This window comes from Coregonus lavaretus, assembly GCF_964263955.1.
Source record: "Coregonus lavaretus genome assembly, chromosome: 17".
NCBI lineage: Eukaryota > Metazoa > Chordata > Actinopteri > Salmoniformes > Salmonidae > Coregonus > Coregonus lavaretus.
Window position 1 is genome coordinate 431,944 of NC_140004.1, and position 23,194 is coordinate 455,137.

Below are 23,194 nucleotides of genomic sequence, written 5' to 3' on the forward strand. Positions count from 1 at the left end.
GGGGGAGGCCTGTCTAATATGCTATTGACATTTGAGCGGGTTAGCTAGCACATCCAACTTTATACCTGTCATAGGCTCATCTCCTAGTGAACTTCATGAACAACTTCGACGAAAAGATCATGATCATTAGAAAGCAAATTACGGACTCCTCTTTGAATCTGCGTATTTCTCCAAAGCTCAGCTGTCCGGAGTCTGCACAAAACTGCCAGGACCTAGGATCAATGGAGATGCTCAAGTTTTCTAATCCTATATCTCTTGACACATTCATGAAAATAGTAATGGCCTCTAAACCTTCAAGCTGCATACTGGATCCTATTCCAACTAAACTACTGAAAGAGCTACTTCCTGTGCTTGGCCCTCATATGTTGAACATAATAAATGCCCCCTATCCACTGGATGTGTACCAAACTCACTAAAAGTGACAGTAATAAAGCCTTTCTTGAAAAAGCCAAACCTTGACCCAGAAAATGTAAAAAACTATCGGCCTATATCGAATCTGTTGTGCAGCAACTCACTACCTTCCTGAAGACAAAACATTTATAAAAAACACTTCAGTCTGGTTTTAGACCCCATCATAGCACTGAGACTGCACTTATTAAGGTTACCTTTTAATGGCGTCAGACAAAGGCTCTGCATCTGTCCTCATGCTCCTAGACCTTAGTGCTGCTTTTGACACCATCGATCACCACATTCTTTTGGAGGGATTGGAAACCTTAATTGTTCTACATGGACAAGTTCTTGCCTGGTTTAGATGTTATCTGTCGGAAAGATATCAGTTCGTCTCTGTGAATGGTTTGTCCTCTGACAAATCAATTGTACGTTTCGGTGTTCCTCAAGGTTCCGTTTTAGGACCACTTGTTTTCACTATACAGTTGAAGTCGGAAGTCTACAAACACCTTAGCCAAATACATTTAAACTCAGTTTTTCACAATTCCTGACATTTAATCCTAGTAAAAATTCCCTGTCTTAGGTCATTTAGGATTATATCTTTATTTTAAGAATGTGAAATGTCAGAATAATAGTAGCGAGAATTGATTTATTTCAGCTTCACATTCCCAGTGGGTCAGAAGTTTACATACACTCAATTAGTATTTGGTAGCATTGCCTTTAAGTTGTTTAACTTGAGTCAAACGTTTCGGGTAGCCGAATTTTGGCCCATTCCTTCTGACAGAGCTGGTGTAACTGAGTCAGGTTTGTAGGCCTCCTTGCTCGCACACATTTTTTTTAGTTCTGCCCACAAATGTTCTATAGGATTGAGGTTAGGGCTTTGTGATGGCCACTCCAATACCTTGACTTTGTTGTCCTTAAGCCATTTTGCCACAACTTTGGAAGTATGCTTGGGGTCATTGTCAATTTGGAAGACCCATTTGCGACCAAGCTTTAACTTCCTGACTGATGTCTTGAGATGTTTCAATATATCCACATAATTTTCCTTCCTCATGATGCCATCTATTTTGTGAAGTGCACCAGTCCCTCCTGCAGCAAAGCACCCCCACAGCATGATGCTGCCACCCCCGTGCTTCACGGTTGGGATGGTGTTCTTCGGCTTGCAAGCCTTCCCCTTTTTCCTCCAAACATAACGATGGTCATTATGGCCAAACAGTTCTATTTTTGTTTCATCAGACCAGAGAACATTTCTCCAAAAAGCTTTGTCCCCATGCGCAGTTGCAAACTGTAGTCTGGCTTTTTTATAGGGGTTTTGGAGCAGTGGCTTCTTCCTTGCTGAGTGGCCTTTCAGGTTATGTCAATATAGGACTAATTTCATTTTTGAAATAGATCCTTTTGTACCGGTTTCCTCCAGCATCTTCACAAGGTCCTTTGCTGCTGTTCTGTGATTGATTTGCACTTTTCGCACCAAAGTACGTTCATCTCTAGGAGACAGAACGCGTCTCCTTCCTGAGTGGTATGACGGCTGCATGATCCCATGGTGTTTATACTTGCGTACTATTGTTTGTACAGATGAACGTTGTAGCTTCAGGCGTTTGGAAATTGCTCCCAAGGATAAACCAGAATTAATAACAAGAATTGTGGAGGTCTACAACTTTTATTCTTAGGTCTTGGCTGATTTCTTTAGATTTTCCCATGATGACAAGCAAAGAGGCACTGAGTTTGAAGGTAGGCCTTGAAATACATGCACAGGTACACCTCCAGTTGACTCAAATTATGTCAATTAGCCTATCAGAAGCTTCTAAAGCCATTGCATCATTTTCTGGAATTGTCCAAGCTGTTTAAAGGCATAGTCAACTTAGTGTATGTAAACTTCTGACCCACTGGAATTGTGATACAGTGAATTATAAGTGAAATAATCTGTCTGTAAACAATTGTTGGAAAAATGACTTGTGTCATGCACAAAGTAGATGTCCTAACCGACTTGCCAAAACTATAGTTTGTTAACAAGAAATGTGAGGAGTGGTTGAAAAACGAGTTTTAATGACTCCAACCGAAGTGTATGTAAACTTACGACTTCAACTGTATATTTTACCTCTTTGGTGATATCATTCGGAAATGTTAACTTTCATTGTTGCGTTGCTATGCGGATGACAGACGGCTCTACATTTCGATGAAACATGGTGAAGCCCCAAAATTGCCTACCCTGGAAGCCTGTGTTTCAGACATAAGGAAGTGGATGGCGGCAAATGTTTTACTCTTAAACTCAGACAAAACAGAGATGCTAGTTTTAGGTCCCAAGAAACCGAGATCTTCTGTTGGATCTGACAATTAATCTTGATGGTTGTACAGTCGTCTCAAAAAAAAACTGAACGACCTCAGCGTTACTCTGGACCCTGGTCTCTCTTTTGACGAACATATCAAGAATATTTCAAAGACAGCTTTTTTCCATCTTCGTAACATTGTACAGATCAGAAATGCTTTCTCTGAAAATGATGCAGAAAAGCTAATCCATGCTTTTGTCACTTCTAGATTAGACTACTGCTACCCGGATGAACACTAAATAAACTTCAGTTAGTGCTAAACACGGTTGCTACAATCTTGACTAGAACCCAAAAATTTGATGATATTACTCCAGTTCTAGCCTCCACACTGGCTTCCTGTTAAGGCTAGGGCTGATTTTCAAGATTTTACTGCTAACCTACAAAGCATTACATGGGCTTGCTCCTACCTATCTCTCCGATTTGGTCCTGCCGTACATACCTACACGTACGCTACGGTCACAAGACGCAGGCCTCATTATTGTCCCTAGAATTTCTAAGCAAACAGCTGCAGGCAGGGCTTTGTCCTATAGAGCTAAATTTTTATGGAATTGTCTGCCTATCCATGTGAGAGACGCAGACTCGGTCTCGACCTTTAAGTCTGTACTGAAGACTCATCACGTCAGTAGGTCCTATGATTTGAGTGTAGTCTGGCCCAGGGGTGCGGAGGTGAACGGAAAGGCACTGGAGCGACAAACTGCCCTAGCTGTCTCTGCCTGGCCGGTTCCAGTCTCTCCATTGGGATTCTCTGCCTCTGACCCTATTACGGGGGCTGAGTCACTGGCTTACTGGTGCTTTCCATGCCGTCCCTAGGAGGGGTGCGTCACTTGAGGGGGTTGTGTCACTGACGTGATCTTCCTGTCCAGTTTGTCGCCCCCCTCTGGCTCGTGCAATGGAGGAGATCTTTGTGGGCTATACTCCGCCTTGTCTCAGGGTAGTTGGTTGGTTGTCTGTTATTATCCCTCTGGTGGTGTGGGGGCTGTGCTTTGGCAAAGTGGGTGGAGTTATATCCTGTTAAAATCTTTGTTGGCCCTGTCCGGGGGTATCGTCGGAAGGGGCCACAGTGTCTCCCAACCCCACCCCCCCCGTCTCAGCCTCCAGTATCTATGCTGCAATAGTCTATGTGCCGGGGGGCTACGGTCAGTCTGTCTTATCCGGTGTCCTTTGTGAATTTAAGTATGCTCCCTCTAATTCTCTCTCTCCCTCCTCCCCGGAGGACCTGAGCCCTAGGACCATGCCTCAAGACTACCTGGCCTGATGACTCCTTGCTGTCCCCAGTCCACCTGGTCGTGCTGCTGCTCCAGTTTCAACTCTTCTGCCTGCGGCTATGGAACCCTAACCTGTTTCGCCGGACGTGCTAACTTGTCCCAGACCTGCTGTTTTCAACTCTCTCTCTCTACCGCACCTGTTATTTCAACCTCTAAATGCCCGGCTATGAAAAGCCAAGTGACATTTACTCCTGATGTACTGACCTGTTGCAACCACTGTGCTTATTATTTGACCCTGCTGGTCATCTATGAATGTTTGAACATCTTGGAGAAAGATCTGGCCTTAATGGCCATGTGCTGTTATAAACTCCACCCGGCACAGCCAGAAGGGCACCGGCCACCCATCAGAGCCTGGTTCATCTCTAGGTTTCTGCCTTTCTAGGGAGTTTTTTCTAGCCACCGTTGCTTGCTGGTTTGGGGTTTTAGGCTGGGTTTCTGTATAGCACTTTGTGACATCTGTTGATGTAAAAAGGGCTTTATAAATAAATTTGATTGGTTGATAGTGGGGTGGTGTGTTGCACACACAGACTTTGCTACGCCATCCAGCTGTATAAAATATTGACGGATCCATCTCATATCATTTTCACCCTCTGCCCAGGCACATAACACCTGCAATTGGGCTCTTTGACATGTGTGCAGGCAATAAAAAAGGGGAAGAAAGTTAATACTTCTAATCTTTTCTCTCTCCTCTCCACTGCATCTCCATCTGGCTCTGGTCCCTTCCCTGGTTGGCTCTTGTCTCCTTCCCTCACAGTAGGTAACCAGCTGGGAGCCATGGTACATCAAAGGTAAGCCTGTAGCCAGCACCAATTTACCCACTGTATTGACACTGTAAATAGTTATTGATTGAGAAATCTGTGCGATGACTCCCCCTCCTCCACTTCATTTTAGCTCACTATCCAACCCAAAGACACAACACTTGATCCCCAGCGGGATAGCGCTGAAGTACTTAGACCGGATAATGATTTGTTCTCAGCATAACTGTTTTGTTTGCAAATATAGAGAAGTCTTAAGTATTACATATACTGAACAAAAATATATACACAACATGCAACAATTTCAAAGATTTTACTGAGTTACAGTTCACATGAGGAAATCAGTCAATTGAAATGAATTCATCAGGATCTAATCTATGGATTTCACATGACTGGGAATACAGATCTACATCTGTTGGTCACATATACCTTAAAAAGAAATGGGCCTCACAATAGGCCTCAGGGTCTCGTCACTGTATTTCTGTGTATTCAAATTGCCATCGATAAAATGCAATTGTGTTCGTTGTCCGTAGCTTATGCCTGCCCATACCATAACCCCACCGCCACCATGGGGCACTCTGTTCACAATGTTGACATCAGCAAACCACTCGCCCACATGACGAGTACACATGGTCTGTGGTTGGACGTAGTGCCAAATTCTATAAAATGATGTTGGAGGCGGCTTATGGTAGAGAAATTATCATTAAATTCTCTGGCAACAACTCTGGTGGACATTCATGCAGTCAGCATGCCAATTGCACGCTCAACTTGACATCTGTGGCATTGTGTTGTGTTACAAAACTGCACATTTTAGTGGCATATTATTGTCCTCAGCACAAGGTGCACCTGTGTAATGATCGTGCTGTTTAATCAGCTTCTTGATATACCACGCCTTGGCAAAGGAGAAATGCTCACTAACCGGGATGTAAACACATTTGTGCACAACATTTTAGAGAAATAAGCTTTTTGTGCGCATGTACAATTTCTGGGATCTTTTATTTCAGCTCATGAAACATGGGACCAACACCTTACATGTTGCGTTTATAGTTTTGTTCAGTGTAGTTCATATTGTTGAATGGAGTGATGGAAAGTAATAATTTGACAAATCTGCTGGCCTTTCTACAATATGATTCTACTCACCAGCGCATGTGCTACTGTGCACAAACATGTATATTATTTAATGGTCCCTTTTTTATTTTATATATTTTGATTCTTTTCACCCACCCTCTTGTCATTTAGGGCTGTTATGACAGAAGACTTTAAAGTGCCTGATAGAATGGTTGGATTCAGTAAGTACATGTTATGGGAGGTACACTATGTGGTTTGGGATGTTTTTGTCCTTGTATGCTTTATTTAGAATTATGTTAAAGTTTGTATTAATTAGTGTTGTCCCTGACAACGACAAAAAAATGGTCGACCGAGAGTCGTCATATTCTTTTGACCAATCGATTGGTCGAAATGTTAAAATTTGTATTTTTCCATATATAGCCTGTTTTTAATAAAATCAACTATATATATACTGTGCTTGTTTTGATGCTTTAAACACGCTATTTGATTAATTAAGGAAGACACGCAAATTACTTGAGGGAGCCGGAGATAAAGATTGCCTAACCAGAAGAAATCAAATCAAATAAACAATATTGTATTTTCAGCTGTTTGAAGCTGGTGTACAAAACCGAAAGTAAAAGATGCAAAAACGAAACTTAAGAACGGGAAGCATAGAAATAAAGCACAAAGAACAGATCTACCTCTTCTTAGACTTGCTTTCAATGAGAGTAACAGATCTATAACACAGATTTCTACATTCATTTGGTATTGCAGCTTTAACACAATCAGAAATACCATCAGACATCCCCAAATGGGCACATTTATAGACCTACATTTGCGTGCAGGCTAGGTAGCCTAGGCCTACTTCTATATGCATAATCAGGTGCGCGTCCTTACTCAACATTGACAGGAGCGCTCCAAACAAAAGACAAAGAATAAATTGACAACTCGTAAATGGAATGAATTAAACTTAAACTTGTTACTCACAAGTGTAGCATAGGTTGTGAGCTATGCAAACAACGTGTCTACACTGACAATGAGAACGGTAAACGACTGTAATAATATGCCTATATTAAATGCATTAACAGAAATTACCGTAACCAAATAAACATTGTAGATGAGAAATTATGGGAATTAACAGTAAATGTAGGCTACTACTGGTGATACTGTATATGTAATGAGGAATTGATAGACACCTACAGTCGTGGTCAAAAGTTTTGAGAATGACACATTAATTTTCACAAAGTCTGCTGCCTCAGTTTTTATGATGGCAATTTGCATATACTCCAGAATGTTATGAAGAGTGATCAGATGAATTGCAATTAATTGCAAAGTCCCTCTTTGCCTTGAAAATGAACTTAAACCCCCAAAAAACATTTCCACTGCATTTCAGCCCTGCCACAAAAGGACCAGCTGACATCATGTCAGTGATTCTCTCGTTAACACAGGTGAGAGTGTTGACAACGACAAGGCTGGAGATCACTCTGTCATGCTGATTGAGTTAGAATAACAGACTGGAAGCTTTAAAAGGAGGGTGGTGCTTGAAATCATTGTTCTTCCTCTGTTAACCATGGTTACCTGCAAGGAAACACGTGCCGTCATCATTGCTTTGCACAAAAAGGGCTTCACATGCAAGGATATTGCTGCTAGTAAGATTGCACCTAAATCAACCATTTATCGGATCATCAAGAACTTCAAGGAGAGAGGTTCAATTGTTGTGAAGAAGGCATCAGGGCACCCAAGAAAATCCAGCAAGCGCCAGGACCGTCTCCTAAAGTTGATTCAGCTGCGGGATCGGGGCACCACCAGTGCAGAGCTTGCTCAGGAATGGCAGCAGGCAGATGTGAGTGCATCTGCACGCACAGTGAGGCGAAGACTTTTGGAGGATGGCCTTGTGTCATGAAGGGCAGCAAAGAAGCCACTTCTCTCCAGGAAAAACATCAGGGACAGACTAATATTCTGCAAAAGATGAATAAAGAATGGTACCAACAAATCCTCTGAGAGCAACTTCTCCCAACCATCCAAGAACAGTTTGGTGACGAACAATGCCTTTTCCAGCATGATGGAGCACCTTGCCATAAGGCAAAATTGATAACTAAGTGGCTCGGGGAACAAAACATCGACATTTTGGGTCCATGGCTAGGAAACTCCCCAGACCTTAATCCCATTGAGAACTTGTGGTCAATCCTCGGCGGGTGGACAAACAAAAACCCACAACTTCTGACAAACTCCAAGCATTGATTATGCAAGAATGGGCTGCCATCAGTCAGGATGTGGCCCAGAAGTTAATTGACAGCATGCCAGGGCGGATTGCAGAGGTCTTGAAAAAGAAAGGTCAACACTGCAAATATTGACTCTTTGCATAAACTTAATGTAATTGTCAATAAAAGCCTTTGACACTTATGGAATGCTTGTAATTATACTTCAGTATACCATAGTAACATCTGACAAAAATATCTCATAACACTGAAGCAGCGAACTTTGTGAAGACCAATACTTGTGTCAATCTCAAAACTTTTGACTACGACTGTACTATCAAAGGGCAAACATTTCACACAATGAATGCGAAGGAAATGGCGGCAGAGAACTCATTCTGGAGAGAGACGTGGCTTGTGCATTTTAGCCACACTCCCCTTCTTGGATTGTGGCATCATCCCACGGCCTCGTCAATGGATTAGTCCACTAAGCCAGGCACAAATCAGACTGGAGTCATGTGCCATGAAAGAAACAAGTCTATTTGCGACTGCTCGACTAAAAAAATCTTGGGCAATCAACAGCCTATCGACCAAACAATCGACCAGTTGACTAAATTGATTTATTTTGTCTGACACATTACCTGAACTATTTTCTCTACACCCATCCCACTTCTATTTTTCTCACCTCCCATTTATTTTAGTCATAGGCAGAGGAGGAGAACAAATTACGAGAATCCAGCTGGAGTCGGGGTGTAAGATTCAAATTGCCTCTGGTAAGCAGTTATGTCTGTGACTACACACACTTCCAACCTTCCAGTCCTTGTCATATGATATAATAACCAATATCAGATTGCTTTTAATTGAATATCTCAGCAACATACAGTACCAGTCAAAAGTTTGGACTCACTTACTCATTCAAGGGTTTTTCTTTATTTTAACTATTTTCTACATTGTAGAATAATAGTGAAGACATCAACATTATGAAATAACACATATGGAATAATGTAGTAACCAAAAAAAGTGTTAAACAAATCAAAATATATTTTATATTTGAGTTGTTTCTAAGTAGCCAGCCTTTGCCTTGATGACAGCTTTGCACACTCTTGGCATTCTCTCAACCAACTTCACCTGGAATGCTTTTCCAACAGTCTTGAAGTACTTCCCACATATGATGAGCACTTGTTGGCTGCTTTTCCTTCACTCTGCAGTCCAACTCATTCCAAACCACCTCAATTGGGTTGAAGTTGGGGGATCTGATGCAGCACTCCATCACTCTCCTTCTTGGTCAAATAACCCTTACACAGCCTGGAGGTGTGTTGGGTCATTGTCTTGTTGAAAAACAAATGATAGTCCCGCTAAGCCCAAACCAGATGGGATGGCATATCACTGCAGAATGTTGTGGTAGCCATGCTGGTTAAGTGTGCCTTGAATTCTAAATGAATCACAGATGGTGTCACCAGCAAAGCACCATCACAGCACCTCCTCCGTGCTTCACGGTGGGAACTACACATGCGGAGATCATCTGTTCACCTACACAGCGTCTCACAAAGACACAACGATTGGAACCAAAAATCTCAAATTTGGACTCCAGACCGAAGGACAGATTTCCACCGGTCTAATGTCCATTGATCGTGTTTCTTGGCCCAAGCAAGTCTCTTCTTCTTATTGGTGTCCTTTAGTCGTGGTTTCTTTGCAGCAATTTGACCATGAAGGCCTGATTCACGCAGTCCCCTCTGAACAGTTGACGTTGAGATGTGTCTTTGAAGCACTTTATTTGGGCTGCAATTTCTGAGGCTGGTAACTCTAATTAACTTATCTTCTGCAGCAGAGGTAACTCTGGGTCTTTCTTTCCTGTGGCGGTCCTCATGAGAGCCAGTTTCATCATAGCGCTTGATGGTTTTTGCGACTGCACTTGAAGAAACTTCCAAAGTGCTTCACATTTTCTGGATTGTCTGACCTACATGTCTTAAAGTAATGATGGACTGTCGTTTCTTTTTGATTATTTGAGCTGTTCTTGCCGTAATATGGACTTAGACCTATTTGGTAAAAGACCATCTTCTCTATACTACCCCCCCCCCCCACCTTGTCACAACACAACTGACTGGCGCAAACGCATTAAGAAGGAAATAAATTCCACAAATTCACTTTTAACAAGGCACACCTGTTAATTGAAATGCATTCCAGGTGACTGCCTCATGAATCTGGTTGAGAGAATGCCAAGAGTGTGCAAAGCTGTCATCAAGGCAAAGGGTGGCTATTTGGATAATTTGTTTAACACTTTTTTGGTTACTACATGATTCCTTATGTGTTAATTCATAGTTTTGATGTCTTCACTATTATTCTACAAAAAAAAACCTGGAATGAGTAGGTGTGTCCAAACTTTTGACTAGTACTGTATAGTATGAGAGTTGTCAGCTAGCTAGAAGCGATGTCAGCAATGCAAAATGGATTATCATGACTGTTTTTGCTCAATACTGGATCTATCTTGAAAACTTGACTCCTTTAACTGTATGCCAGCTGTTCTGTACATGATGCTGACTGTAATGTCTGTTTGTCATGGTAGAGAGTGGAGGTATGATGGACAGAGCCTGCTCCCTCACTGGAACCCCTGAGAGCATTGAGTGAGTTTCTAGATTGAGACTGTTGAACGTGACAAATTCTATAAACTTAGTGGCAGTAAAGTACCGTCGACATCCTTTGTCATTTTGAAAATAACAATGTTTCCGTCTTGAGTGGACCCTAATGCATTTGATGGCCCAACATTATGTGGAAAGTCCCCTTATTGACGGTTTATAGATGCTCACTGTATCAACTGAAACCCTATTGGAATTAGTTAAAAATATATATATTTAACTGTCACTCCACAATATTACCGCTTTGACAATACATAATACGGTTTTAAAAACCACATTGTGGACCACTCAGATAATGTTTTGACACTGTAGGACAGTCATAGTAGGCAATGATAGTACAATATTTCATTGGTTTCGGTGATAATACATTACATCATCTACAGTGGCTTGCGAAAGTATTCACCCCCCTTGGCATTTTTCCTATTTTGTTGCCTTACAACCTGGAATTAAAATGGATTTTTGGGGGATTTGTATCATTTGATTTACACAACATGCCTATAACTTTGAAGATGCAAAATATTTTTTCTTGTGAAACAAACAAGAAATAAGACAAAAAAACAGAACTTGAGCGTGCATAACTATTGATCCCCCCAAAGTCAATACTTTGTAGAGCCACCTTTTGCAGCAATTACAGCTGCAAGTATCTTGGGGTATGTCTCTATAAGCTTGGCACATCTAGCCACTGGGATTTTTGCCCATTCTTCAAGGCAAAACTGCTCCAGCGCCTTCAAGTTGGATGGGTTCTGCTGGTGTACAGCAATCTTTAAGTCATACCACATATTCTTAATTGAATTGAGGTCTGGGCTTTGACTAGGCCATTCCATTCCAAGACATTTAAATGTTTCCCCTTAAACCACTCGAGTGTTGCTTTAGCAGTTTGCTTAGGGTCATTGTCCTGCTGGAAGGTGAACCTCTGTCCCAGTCTCAAATCTCTGGAAGACTGAAACAGGTTTCCCTCAAGAATTTCCCTGTATTTAGCTCCATCCATCATTCCTTCATTTCTGACCAGTTTCCCAGTCCCTGTCGATGAAAAACATCCCACAGCATGATGCTGCCACCACCATGCTTCACTGTGGGGATGGTGATCTCGGGGTGATGAGAGGTGTTGGGTTTGCGCCAGACATAGCGTTTTCCTTGATGGCCCAAAAGCTCAATTTTAGTCTCATCTGACCAGAGTACCTTCTTCCATATGTTTGGGGAGTCTCCCACATGCCTTTTGGTGAACACCAAACGTGTTTTCTTATTTTTTTTCTTTAAGCAATGGCTTTTTTCTGGCCACTCTTCTGTAAAGCCCAGCTCTGTGGCGTGTACGGCTTAAAGTGGTCCTATGGACAGATACTCCAATCTCCGCTGTGCTTTGCAGCTCCTTCAGGGTTATCTTTGGTCTCTTTGTTGCCTCTCTGATTAATGCCCTCCTTGCCTGTTCCGTGAGTTTTGGTGGGTGGCCCTCTCTTGGCAGGTTTGTTGTGGTGCCATATTCTTTCCATTTTTTAATAATGGATTTAATGGTGCTCCATGGGATGTTCAAAGTTTCTGATCTTTTTTTATAACCCAACCCTGATCTGTACTTCTCCACAACTTTGTGCCTGACCTGTTTGGAGAGCTCCTTGGTCTTCATGGTGCCGCTTGCTTGGTGATGCCCATTGCTTAGTGGTGTTGCAGACTCTGGGGCCTTTCAGAACAGGTGTGTGTATATACTGAGATCATGTGACAGATCAAGTGACACTTAGATTGCACACAGGTGGACTTTATTTAACTAATTATGTGACTTCTGAAGGTAATTGGTTGCACCGTATCTTATTTAGGGGATTCATAGCAAAGGGGGTGAATACATATGAACGCACTACTTTTCCGTAATTTATTTTTTAGAATGTATTGAAACAAGTTATTTTTTTCTTTTTCATTTTTTACCAATTTGGACTATTTTGTGTGTGTCCATTCCATGAAATCCAAAAAGTTAAATTTCAGGTTATAATGCCACAAAATAGGAAAAAATGCCAAGGGGGATGAATTATTTTGCAAGGCACTGTATAGTTCATTGATATACAACTTTTTGCACTCCACCAGGCAGGCCAAGAGAATGCTTGGTCAGATAGTGGACCGCTGTCGGAACGGCCCCGGGTTCCACAGCGAGGCTGAGAGCAACAGCTCAGTCCAGGAGATGCTCATCCCAGCCAGCAAAGTGGGCCTGGTCATCGGAAGGGGAGGGGACACCATCAAGCAACTGCAGGTATGTCTTCCTAGAGAAAAAATAATAATGTAATAGGATCTCTGTGGCTATACTCCCTCTAGCCTTCTATAATAATGCCACAACTAGCCCAATTACTACATTTACATTTACGTCATTTAGCAGACGCTCTTATCCAGAGCGACTTACAAATTGGTGCATTCACCTTACTACCATTATTGCTGCAGCACTACCACTACCACTACTGCTACTAGGCCTACACAGGTTTTTGTTAACCCAACTACACCTTTTTTCACAACCATAAATACTTCAAGACAAGCAAGACACACATTTTCTTTAGGAAATCTCATTTTCTAGTTTCTACAGTCTTCTCTGTAATTATCAAGTAGTTATGATGTTCACTATTTTCCTTTCTTCCCTCGTATGGACTAACATGAGGCCCACAAGGTTTGTGAGCAAAGGATTGTTGTTTGTCCGTACGCACCCTACTTAGTGTCACTCTGTGGTAGGGCTGTCGCGGTGACCGTATTACCGCCACACCGGCAGTCATGAAGCCAAATTTGCTAACTGCCTGGTACTCAGCACTCTATTGTCCCTCTAATCACTCTGACGTCAATGCAAATGTAATCGAAAATCTAATCAAACACTTCATGAGAGCTAATGTTGCTCAACATTTCTATAGGTTATGCAATTGCGCGAGAAAACCGAGTGATGGCCTCAAATAAAGATAGAGGAGCTTCCCATCAGCTTTCTATAGGCTAGGCCTACTGTATTTATTTCTCAACTTTCCTAATATTAAGCACATTGCTTATCTTTACAACAGGAGTATAGCCTACCTGGCTGACATGAAAATGAACCATGAGAAAAGCATCCTCCATTCGCTATTTAAGTGCATAGATTACTTTTTTTTTTTTTTTCCCCTGACCCTGTTTTTTGATGGGTGCATGATAATGGTCCATTCTAAATCAAAACAAATTTCACACATTTGATTTAATCTTGTCTTTACATATACTAAATAAAGAATAATAGTCTGATGGGTGACAATATTAGCCTATCACTTGTGAATTATATACTATCACTTGTGAATGATGCCCTGCATTAGGCAAGAAACAAGGCCTTTTCTTTGCGACTTTTTCTAATTATAGTCGCACACCTCATGTAGCCTACCCCATAGGCCTACAGTACCAGTCAAACGTTTGGACACACCTACTCATTCAAGGGTTTTTCTTTATTTTTACAATTTTTTTTACATTGTAGAATAATAGTGAAGACATCAAAACATGATGACAGCTTTATACACTCTTGGCATTCTCTCAACCAGCTTCACCTGGAATGCTTTTCAAACAGCCTGAAGGAGTTTCCACATGTACTGAGCACTTGTTGGCTGCTTTTCTTTCACTCTGCGGTCCAACTCATCCCTAATCATCTCAATTGGGTTGAGGTCGGGGGATTGTGGAGGCCAGGTCATCTGATGCAGCACTCCATCACTCTCCTTCTTCGTAAAATAGCCCTTACACAGCCTGGAGGTGTGTTGGGTCATTGTCCTGTTGAAAAACAAATGATAGTCCCACTAAGCCCAAACCAGATGGGATGGCGTATTGCTGCAGAATGCTGTGGTAGACATGCTGGTTAAGTGTGCCTTGAATTCTAAATAAATCACAGACAGTGTCACCAGCAAAGCACCCCCACACCATAACACCACCTCCTCCATGCTTTACGGTGGGAAGTACACATGTGGAGATCATCCGTTCACCCACACCGCGTCTCACAAAGACACAGCGGTTTGAACCAAAAATCTCACATTTGGACTCCAGGTCTAATGTCCATTGCTCGTGGTTTTTGGCCCAAGCAGGTCTCTTCTTGTTATTGGTGTCCTTTAGTAGTGGTTTCTTTGCAGCAATTCGACCATGAAGGCCTGATTGACACAGTCCCCTCTGAACAGTTGATGTTGAGATGTCTCTGTTACTTGAACTCTGAAGCATTTATTTGGGCTGCAATATCTGAGGCTGGTAACTCTAATGAATGTATCCTCTGCATTCCTGTTGTGGTCCTCATGAGAGCCAGTTTCATCATAGCGCTTGATTGTTTTTGCGACTGCACTTGAAGAAACTTTCAAAGTTCTTGACATTTTCCGTATTGACTGACCTTCATGTCTTAAAGTAATGATGGACTGTCATTTCTCTTTGCTTATTTAAGCTGTTCTTGCTATAATATGGACTTGGTCTTTTACCAAATAGGGCTATCTTCTGTATACCCAACCCTACCTTGTCACAACACAACTGATTGGCTCAAACGCATTAAGAAGGAAATCAATTCCACAAATTAACTTTTAAGAAGACACACCTGTTAATTGAAATGCATTCCAGGTGACTACCTGAGATAATGCAAAGAGTGTGCAAAGCTGTCAGCCACCCTTTGCCTTGATATTTGAAGAATCTCAAATATAAAATATATTTTGATTTGTTTAACACTTTTTTGGTTACTACATGATTCCATACAGTGGGGAAAAAAAGTATTTAGTCAGCCACCAATTGTGCAAGTTCTCCCACTTAAAAAGATGAGAAAGGCCTGTAATTTTCATCATAGGTACACGTCAACTATATTAGACAAAATGAGAAAAGAAAATCCAGAAAATCACATTGTAAGATTTTTAATGAATTTATTTGCAAATTATGGTGGAAAATAAGTATTTGGTCACCTACAAACAAGAAAGATTTCTGTCTCTCACAGACCTGTAACTTCTTCTTTAAGAGGCTTCTCTGTCCTCCACTCGTTACCTGTATTAATGGCACCTGTTTGAACTTGTTATCAGTATAAAAGACACCTGTCCACAACCTCAAACAGTCACTCTCCAAACTCCACTATGGCCAAGACCAAAGAGCTGTCAAAGGACACCAGAAACAAAATTGTAGACCTGCACTAGGCTGGGAAGACTGAATCTGCAATAGGTAAGCAGCTTGGTTTGAAGAAATCAACTGTGGGAGCAATTATTAGGAAATGGAAGACATACAAGACCACTGATAATCTCCCTCGATCTGGGGCTCCACGCAAGATCTCACCCCGTGGGGTCAAACTGATCACAAGAACGGTGAGCAAAAATCCCAGAACCACACGGGGGGACCTAGTGAATGACCTGCAGAGAGCTGGGACCAAAGTAACAAAGCCTACCATCAGTAACACACTACGCCGCCGGGAACTCAAATCCTGCAGTGCGAGACGTGTCCCCCTGCTTAAGCCAGTACATGTCCAGGCCCGTCTGAAGTTTGCTAGAGTGCATTTGGATGATCCAGAAGAGGATTGGGAGAATGTCATATGGTCAGATGAAACCAAAATATAACTTTTTGGTAAAAACTCAACTTGTCGTGTTTGGAGGACAAAGAATGCTGAGTTGCATCCAAAGAACACCATACCTACTGTGAAGCATGGGGGTGGAAACATCATGCTTTGGGGCTGTTTTTCTGCAAAGGGACCAGGACGACTGATCCGTGTAAAGGAAAGAATGAATGGGGCCATGTATCGTGAGATTTTGAGTGAAAACCTCCTTCCATCAGCAAGGGCATTGAAGATGAAACGTGGCTGGGTCTTTCAGCATGACAATGATCCCAAACACACTGCCCGGGCAACAAAGGAGTGGCTTCGTAAGAAGCATTTCAAGGTCCTGGAGTGGCCTAGCCAGTCTCCAGATCTCAACCCCATAGAAAATCTTTGGAGGGAGTTGAAAGTCCGTGTTGCCCAGCGACAGCCCCAAAACATCACTGCTCTAGAGGAGATCTGCTTGGAGGAATGGGCCAAAATACCAGCAACAGTGTGTGAAAACCTTGTGAAGACTTACAGAAAACGTTTGACCTGTGTCATTGCCAACAAATGGTATATAACAAAGTATTGAGAAACTTTTGTTATTGACCAAATACTTATTTTCCACCATAATTTGCAAATAAATTCATTATAATTCCTACAATGTGATTTTCTGGAAAAAATATTCTCCTTTTGTCTGTCATAGTTGACGTGTACCTATGATGAAAATTACAGGCCTCTCTCATCTTTTTAAGTGGGAGAAATTGCACAATTGGTGGCTGACTAAATACTTTTTTTCCCCACTATGTGTTATTTCATAGTTTTGATGTCTTCATTATTATTCTACAATGCAGGAAATATTTTTAAAAAATAAAGAAAAACCCTTGAATGAGAAGGTGTGTCCACTTTTGACTGGTACTGTATATGTTTTGATAAGGTTTGTATCACAACTAAAGTAGCCAAATAACTTCTTAAAATTAGGCACATTAATCCACTTTACAAGGGGTGCAGAGTCTAAACGGCATACGTAAGCAGCGCGTGAGTTTCAAGTTTGGGGAAGATAATTTTTCCAATAAAAATACACCTTTATAATAAAAGCATTACATGAATAATCGCATTTGAGGTCACTTTTGATAATGGTGTTTTACCGCTAATGGAACATTTGCGCTAATCGCCTACTGCCGTGTGCGCATTGCTGTGCTCATAATTGTAAGAAATAGCCTAATAGTTTATAAACATTTAAAGCTAAACCTTCTGATCTGTTGAGTCAGCCACATTGCGTAAAAACGTTTTTGGGATGCTAGTGGTTGTATGAGTTTGGGATTTATCGCGTCCCACAACTGTCCCAGACTATGTTTGGAATATTTATTTCTCGCACAGAATAGAATAGGTCAACATGTGTACCATGGGAGATGGTAGATTAACATAGGCTAGTGCTTTTGCTGTTCGTTAGGCCTACTCATCTTGTTGGCTGACAAAAAGTAAATGTGGGCTGTTCTTCCAATATCTTCAATATGCACCTCGGAATTGGATAAGGACGCGCGCAGTTGTGTCCCCGATGTGTCTGTCTTCACTTGTAGCCTGTGAGAAAGACCCGATCACGTGATGGATAGCCATGTGAGTGAGAGGTGCTTTGGAGCGCAGAGCACTCAGGGAGAAGGGCACAACGCAGCACTCCGGCACAACGGCCACTGGCCGCAAAAATTGGGTGCATTACGGCGACACAAAGGGTATGCCGCCGTGAAAATCGAGTCATTATCAAGTGCTTGTCAAATTGTGAATGAGAGACTGATAGTGTGTACAGCCTGCGCAAAAAACAAAGCAGAGCTCATACCTTTTTTAAGTGACTTTTTTCAAATCATCATTAGTCGTAGCCTTACAATGTGTTAAAAATCAAAACATATAGCCCAATGTTGTTAGAACAACTAAAGTTACATTGATTAATCTAAATTACCCATATAGGAGTACCTATTTAATTGTTAACTGCAAATCAAAACATATAGCCCAATGTTGATAGAACAACTAAAGTTACATTGATGAATCTAAATTACCCATATAGGAGTACCTATTTAATTGTTAATTGCTAAACACAGAATAGCTGCATGTGCGCACTCCCTCAAATCGTTTGGAGAAAATATCCTTTCTATTTTATTCAGCTTTGTTCAATTGTATTCTTCATACTATAAAAATAATGCCACGGAATTCTGAGCAAATCTGTTAAATGAACTAGTGTAGAATTGGAGTGGGTCTAGGGTATCCGGAATGATGCTGTTGATGTGAGCCATGACCAGTCTTTCAAAGCACTTAATGGCTAACGACATGAGTGCTACGGGGCAGTAATGATTTAGGCAGGTTACCTTCACTTCCTTGGGCACAGGGACTATGGTGGTCTGCTTGAAACATGTAGGTATTACATACTCGGTCAGGGAGAGGTTGAAAATGTCAATGAAGACACTTGCCAGTTGTTCCGCGCGTGCTTTGAGTACACGTCCTGGTAGTCCGTCTGGCCCCGCGGCTTTGTGAATGTTGATCTGTTTAAAGGTCTTGCTCACATCGGCTACTGAGAGCGTTATCACACAGTCGTCTGGTTGGCTCGCGTCACTGAGCAGCTCTCGGGTGGGTTTCCATTTGTAGTCCGTAAAAGTTTTAGAGCCCTGCCACATCCGACGAGCGTCAGAGCCCCACGTCATCTGACCACTTCCGTAATGAGCGAGTCACTGGTACTTCCTGCTTCAGTTTTTGCTTGTAAGCAGGAATCAGGAGGATAGAATTATGGTCAGATTTGCCAAATGGAGGGTGAGGGAGAGCTTTGTATGTGTATCTGTGTATGGAGTAAAGGTGGTCTAGAGTTTTTTTTTTTTTTTTCTCTGGTTGTACATGTGACATGCTGGTACGGAAATTAGGTAAAACGGATTTAAGTTTGCCTGCATTAATGTCCCCGGCCACTAGGAGTGCCGCTTCTGGATGAGCATTTTCTTGTTTGCTAATGGCCTTATACAGCTCGTTGAGTGCGGTCTTAGTGCCAGCATTGGTTTGTGGTGGTAAATAGACGGCTATGAATAACATAGATGAGAACTCTCTCTTGGTAGATAGTGTGGTCTACAGCTTATCATGAGGTATTCTACCTCAGGCGAGCAATACCTTGAGACTTCTTTAATATTAGACATTGCGCACCAGCTGTTATTGACAAATAGACACACACCTCCGCCCCTCGTCTTACCAGACGTAGTAGCTTCTCTGTCCTGCCGATGCATGGAAAATCCCACCAGCTCTATATTATCCGTGTCGTCAGCCACGACTCAGTGAAACATAAGATATTACAGTTTTTAATGTCCTGTTGGTAGGATATTCTTGATCGTAGATCATCCATTTTGTTTTCCAATGATTGCACGTTGGCCAATAGAACGGATGGTAGTGGAGGTTTACTCACTCGCCTACGAATTCTCAGAAGGCAGCCCGACCTCCGCTCCCCTTTTCTCTGTCTTTTCTTCATGCAAATGACGGGGATTTGGGCCCATTCCGATAAAGCAGTATATCCCTCACGTCGGACTCGTTAAAGAAAAAATAATCATTAGTTACATCATGCAGCCTTACAATATATTAAAAATCAAAACATATAGCCCTTTTGTAGAATACCTAACGTTACATGAATAACTCTAAATTAAGCATATAGGAGTACCTATTTCTTTGTTAACCGCTCAACACAGAATAGCCGAATGTGCGCACTCCCTCATAGTTTGGAGAAAATTATTTATATTTTATTCAGCTTTGCTCAATTGTATTCTTCATACTATAAAATAATTTAAAATGATGGCACGGATTTCTAAGAAAATCTTGTCTGCTAAATGAGTGTAGCCCACAGCCATTTGGCATAGCCAGATTAGGACCTAACATAAGGACAACGCTGAGTATGCTGTTCTGTCCTTCTGAAATAGAGTACCATTTCTTCAAATCATGTTTCTTTAGACCTGTCTAAAATAAATAATGGATTTATTGTGAAGGTGTAGGCTATATTACATGTATTTATTAGACTTTTTTAAATGTAGATGTTTCAAAGGTTTCCATCAGTGGCTTGTAGGCTATGTGTGGAAGCCAGGAGATGCTAAATGCGTTTGTTAATTAATGGTCAATTACCGTGAGACAGACAGTTATTTGTTTGACAATCACCGGCTGACCAAATTTTGTGACAGCCACAGCCCAAGTCAGTGGTAGTCACTAATATTTCTGAGGGAGCCACTTTTGTGAAACTACCTCACTGGGCAAGCCACCATACCAATTGGAGATGAGGGGTTGGGGAGGTCACACAGTCAAATTGCTTCATAAAATCTAAACGGATGATTAGGCTATCAAAGCAATATTTCTCAAGTTCACATTTTAGACATTTACATTTTTACATGGAGTTCATATTGGCTGCCCTAAGAAGGCCGTTTGGTTCATTTAGTTAGGCAATTCTAAAAGCAGCAGCCTTATATTCAGGGCTTTTTTCAACTTCCAAAGCCTGTTAAAATAGAAAATGTTACTGTCTCTGCAACAGAAGGGACTCACTATTTGCAAAATGCATTGCATTGCTGTCTAGTCATTTGAACGCTCTAACATCGTTTTTTCTGAAGACAGTATAACATGGACCATAAACCCGTTTCATTGTCTATTTTAGGATACTTGGTGGTATAAGAAACGATTTTGATGAGTAAAAAAAAATCTGGGCTTATTGCCATTAACTCAAAAGTTATAAATAACAGAGTGAAATTTCAGTCTGAAGGAAGTATGCTTTGAAGTGATTAAAATGCATCAGAAATGTATTGGAAAGTTCAGGAAAACCTCAGGTATAATGATTAAGAAATCTTTGTATGATGTTCTTTCGAGAATCAATTCATTTCCCCTATTCATTCTGTGTGGATTTGTCACTCTCTGTTCTTATGAGCCTTGTACGGCTTTTGAGTGTCCTAGAGGGAAACAGAAGACTTGGACGCGAGTCTTCGCTTTCAGGAACGGGATCTACTACGTGTTTACCGTGTGTGTCTGTGTGTGCCAGGAGAGAATAGGAGTGAAGATGATGATGATCCAGGACGGCCCCATGCCCACCGGGGCGGACAAACCCCTGAGAATCACTGGGGATCCCTACAAGGTCCAGGTGAGGGAGGGGTGGGGGGCTGAGTAACGTTATACAGGGCAACTACTGTTAGACTGCTGCATGACGGGGAGCATTGACGGCCACGGTGCACACAAACACCGTCACCCGAATCTCATTTTCTTCTCCCCATAGCAAGCTCGGGAGTTGGTGATCGAGATCATCCGCGACAAAGACCAGGGAGACTTCCGCAGCGGCCGCAACGACTTTGCGTCAAGATTGGGCGGAAGTACTTTGGATGTAAGAATGCAATGTGCATGTACAGGATGTCCAGTGAATTTCACAACCCATGACTAGGGTGTCATTTTGAACACACCCTTGATGTTTGAGCTCACGTGCTTCTGACCTTTTCCCTCCGTCTAGGTGGCTGTGCCCAGGTTTGCAGTGGGGATCATCATTGGCCGGAGTGGTGAGATGATCAAGAAGATCCAGGGGGATTCTGGAGTGAGGATCCAATTCAAACCAGGTGCGTGCGCGCATTTGTTTTTACATACTGTATGTCAGATATGTCATATGGAGGAGGGTTTCTCTTCACTGTAGAGATGTAATTATATCGGGGGAATGCAATTTTCCCTGTCTCGTATCATACCATAACCAAGTATGTACGTGGAAAGAGCACTTTGATTCTTTGTGTCGGTGTGTGCCGTATCTTGGGTGTGTTCAATATGACAAAATGATGTGATCAATTCTACGGAAACTGAACGACCAGTTGAAAAACGTTGTGATTATGGTAGCCCAGAAGGTGAGTAGCGTATGGTGTGCTACACAAGTTTTGCGATTTTCAAATGGTCACACCCGTATTTATCAGGCCACCCCTCACCACACCCACCAGTTTTTTGTTAGCTTCTGCACACAATGTGCAGTAGTTAATGGGGATCCTAATAAACTAAACCCAACCAAACGGGAGCAAATGCACCTCAAAGACTGTTGAAGAACGGCGTGCACCGTTTTGGGGAAACGTGTCGTTCAGTACAAACCGTCATGCAACGTAGCAAATGTTGAATCGAGCTGAACGCACTCCTGCTGTCAGTCACCACTGTTGGCTTAGTGCTGACCCTGCTCCCTCCTCCCACCACCAGATGATGGCATCAGCCCAGAGCGCATAGCCCAAGTGATGGGACAACCAGACAGGTGTCAGCACGCTGTCCATCTCATCAACGAGCTCATCCAAACAGCACAGGTATGCACACACACACAGAACAAGCAAATACCTCTCAAGTAAACACTCAGAGCAAAGAACACACACATTCCACATAAGTAGTGTACACACAAACGCACCACAGCAAGCAAACACACACTTGGCACAACACACACCAAGCAAGCACACGTACCACTCGTGATCCTTATTTTCCAGTCAATTTATTTTGCCGCAAGCTGCCTCTTGACCAATGGTCGCATCCCAAATGACAGCCTATTCCCTACATAGTGCACTACTTTTGACAGGGCCCATAAGGCTCTGGTCAAAAGTAGTGCACTATGTAGGGAATAGTGTGCCATTTTGGGACTCGGCCCATGTTGCTTGTTTTCTGGCATGTATCGCTCAGGTGGCCAATACAAGACAATTACCATATAGATCTGCAAATAAGTACTGCAACTCCTAGTCAAATACAGCTAACAGATTAGTCATACGTTTGGTTCTTTGTAAGTGCGGACAACCTCAAGCAAAATTACACGTTTGCAATAAACAGGATTGAAAAGATACTGTATCGAATATATTACCTATGATATATCACAAGGACATTGTAAAATAATGCCACTTCATGCTTGGGTTATGCTCCCGGGGTATGATGTCTGTATTAGCTGGTGAGTGTCTCCTTGCTGTATGTAAAACGTTTGAATATAATTAATTGCATGTTTATCATTATGAATCACTCATGAACTTCACTTTTTATATTCTCATTGAATTTGTCTGCAATTGTCTTGATATGTCCATTGTCTACGCTTGATGACATGTTTTAACGTATGAACAGAGCTGCAA

General features: G+C 42.0%; 1 protein-coding gene across 3 annotated transcripts in view; it reads left to right on the plus strand.

Annotated features, from left to right (window-relative positions):
• Positions 1-23,194, plus strand: part of LOC311144275 (far upstream element-binding protein 3-like) — a 78,363-nt gene that overhangs the window by 13,542 nt on the left and 41,627 nt on the right. For all 3 annotated transcript variants that reach the window (XR_014614495.1, XM_084180288.1, XM_084180289.1), the window contains exons 3-11: positions 4,731-4,764; positions 5,971-6,020; positions 8,675-8,746; positions 10,537-10,594; positions 12,674-12,836; positions 21,121-21,219; positions 21,352-21,456; positions 21,580-21,682; positions 22,296-22,396. Coding sequence is in view for 2 of the 3 variants with exons in the window: in XM_084180288.1 (XP_084036414.1) it covers positions 4,731-4,764; positions 5,971-6,020; positions 8,675-8,746; positions 10,537-10,594; positions 12,674-12,836; positions 21,121-21,219; positions 21,352-21,456; positions 21,580-21,682; positions 22,296-22,396 (785 nt within the window). In the remaining variant the exon portion in view is untranslated. The remainder of the gene's footprint in view (positions 1-4,730; positions 4,765-5,970; positions 6,021-8,674; positions 8,747-10,536; positions 10,595-12,673; positions 12,837-21,120; positions 21,220-21,351; positions 21,457-21,579; positions 21,683-22,295; positions 22,397-23,194) is intronic.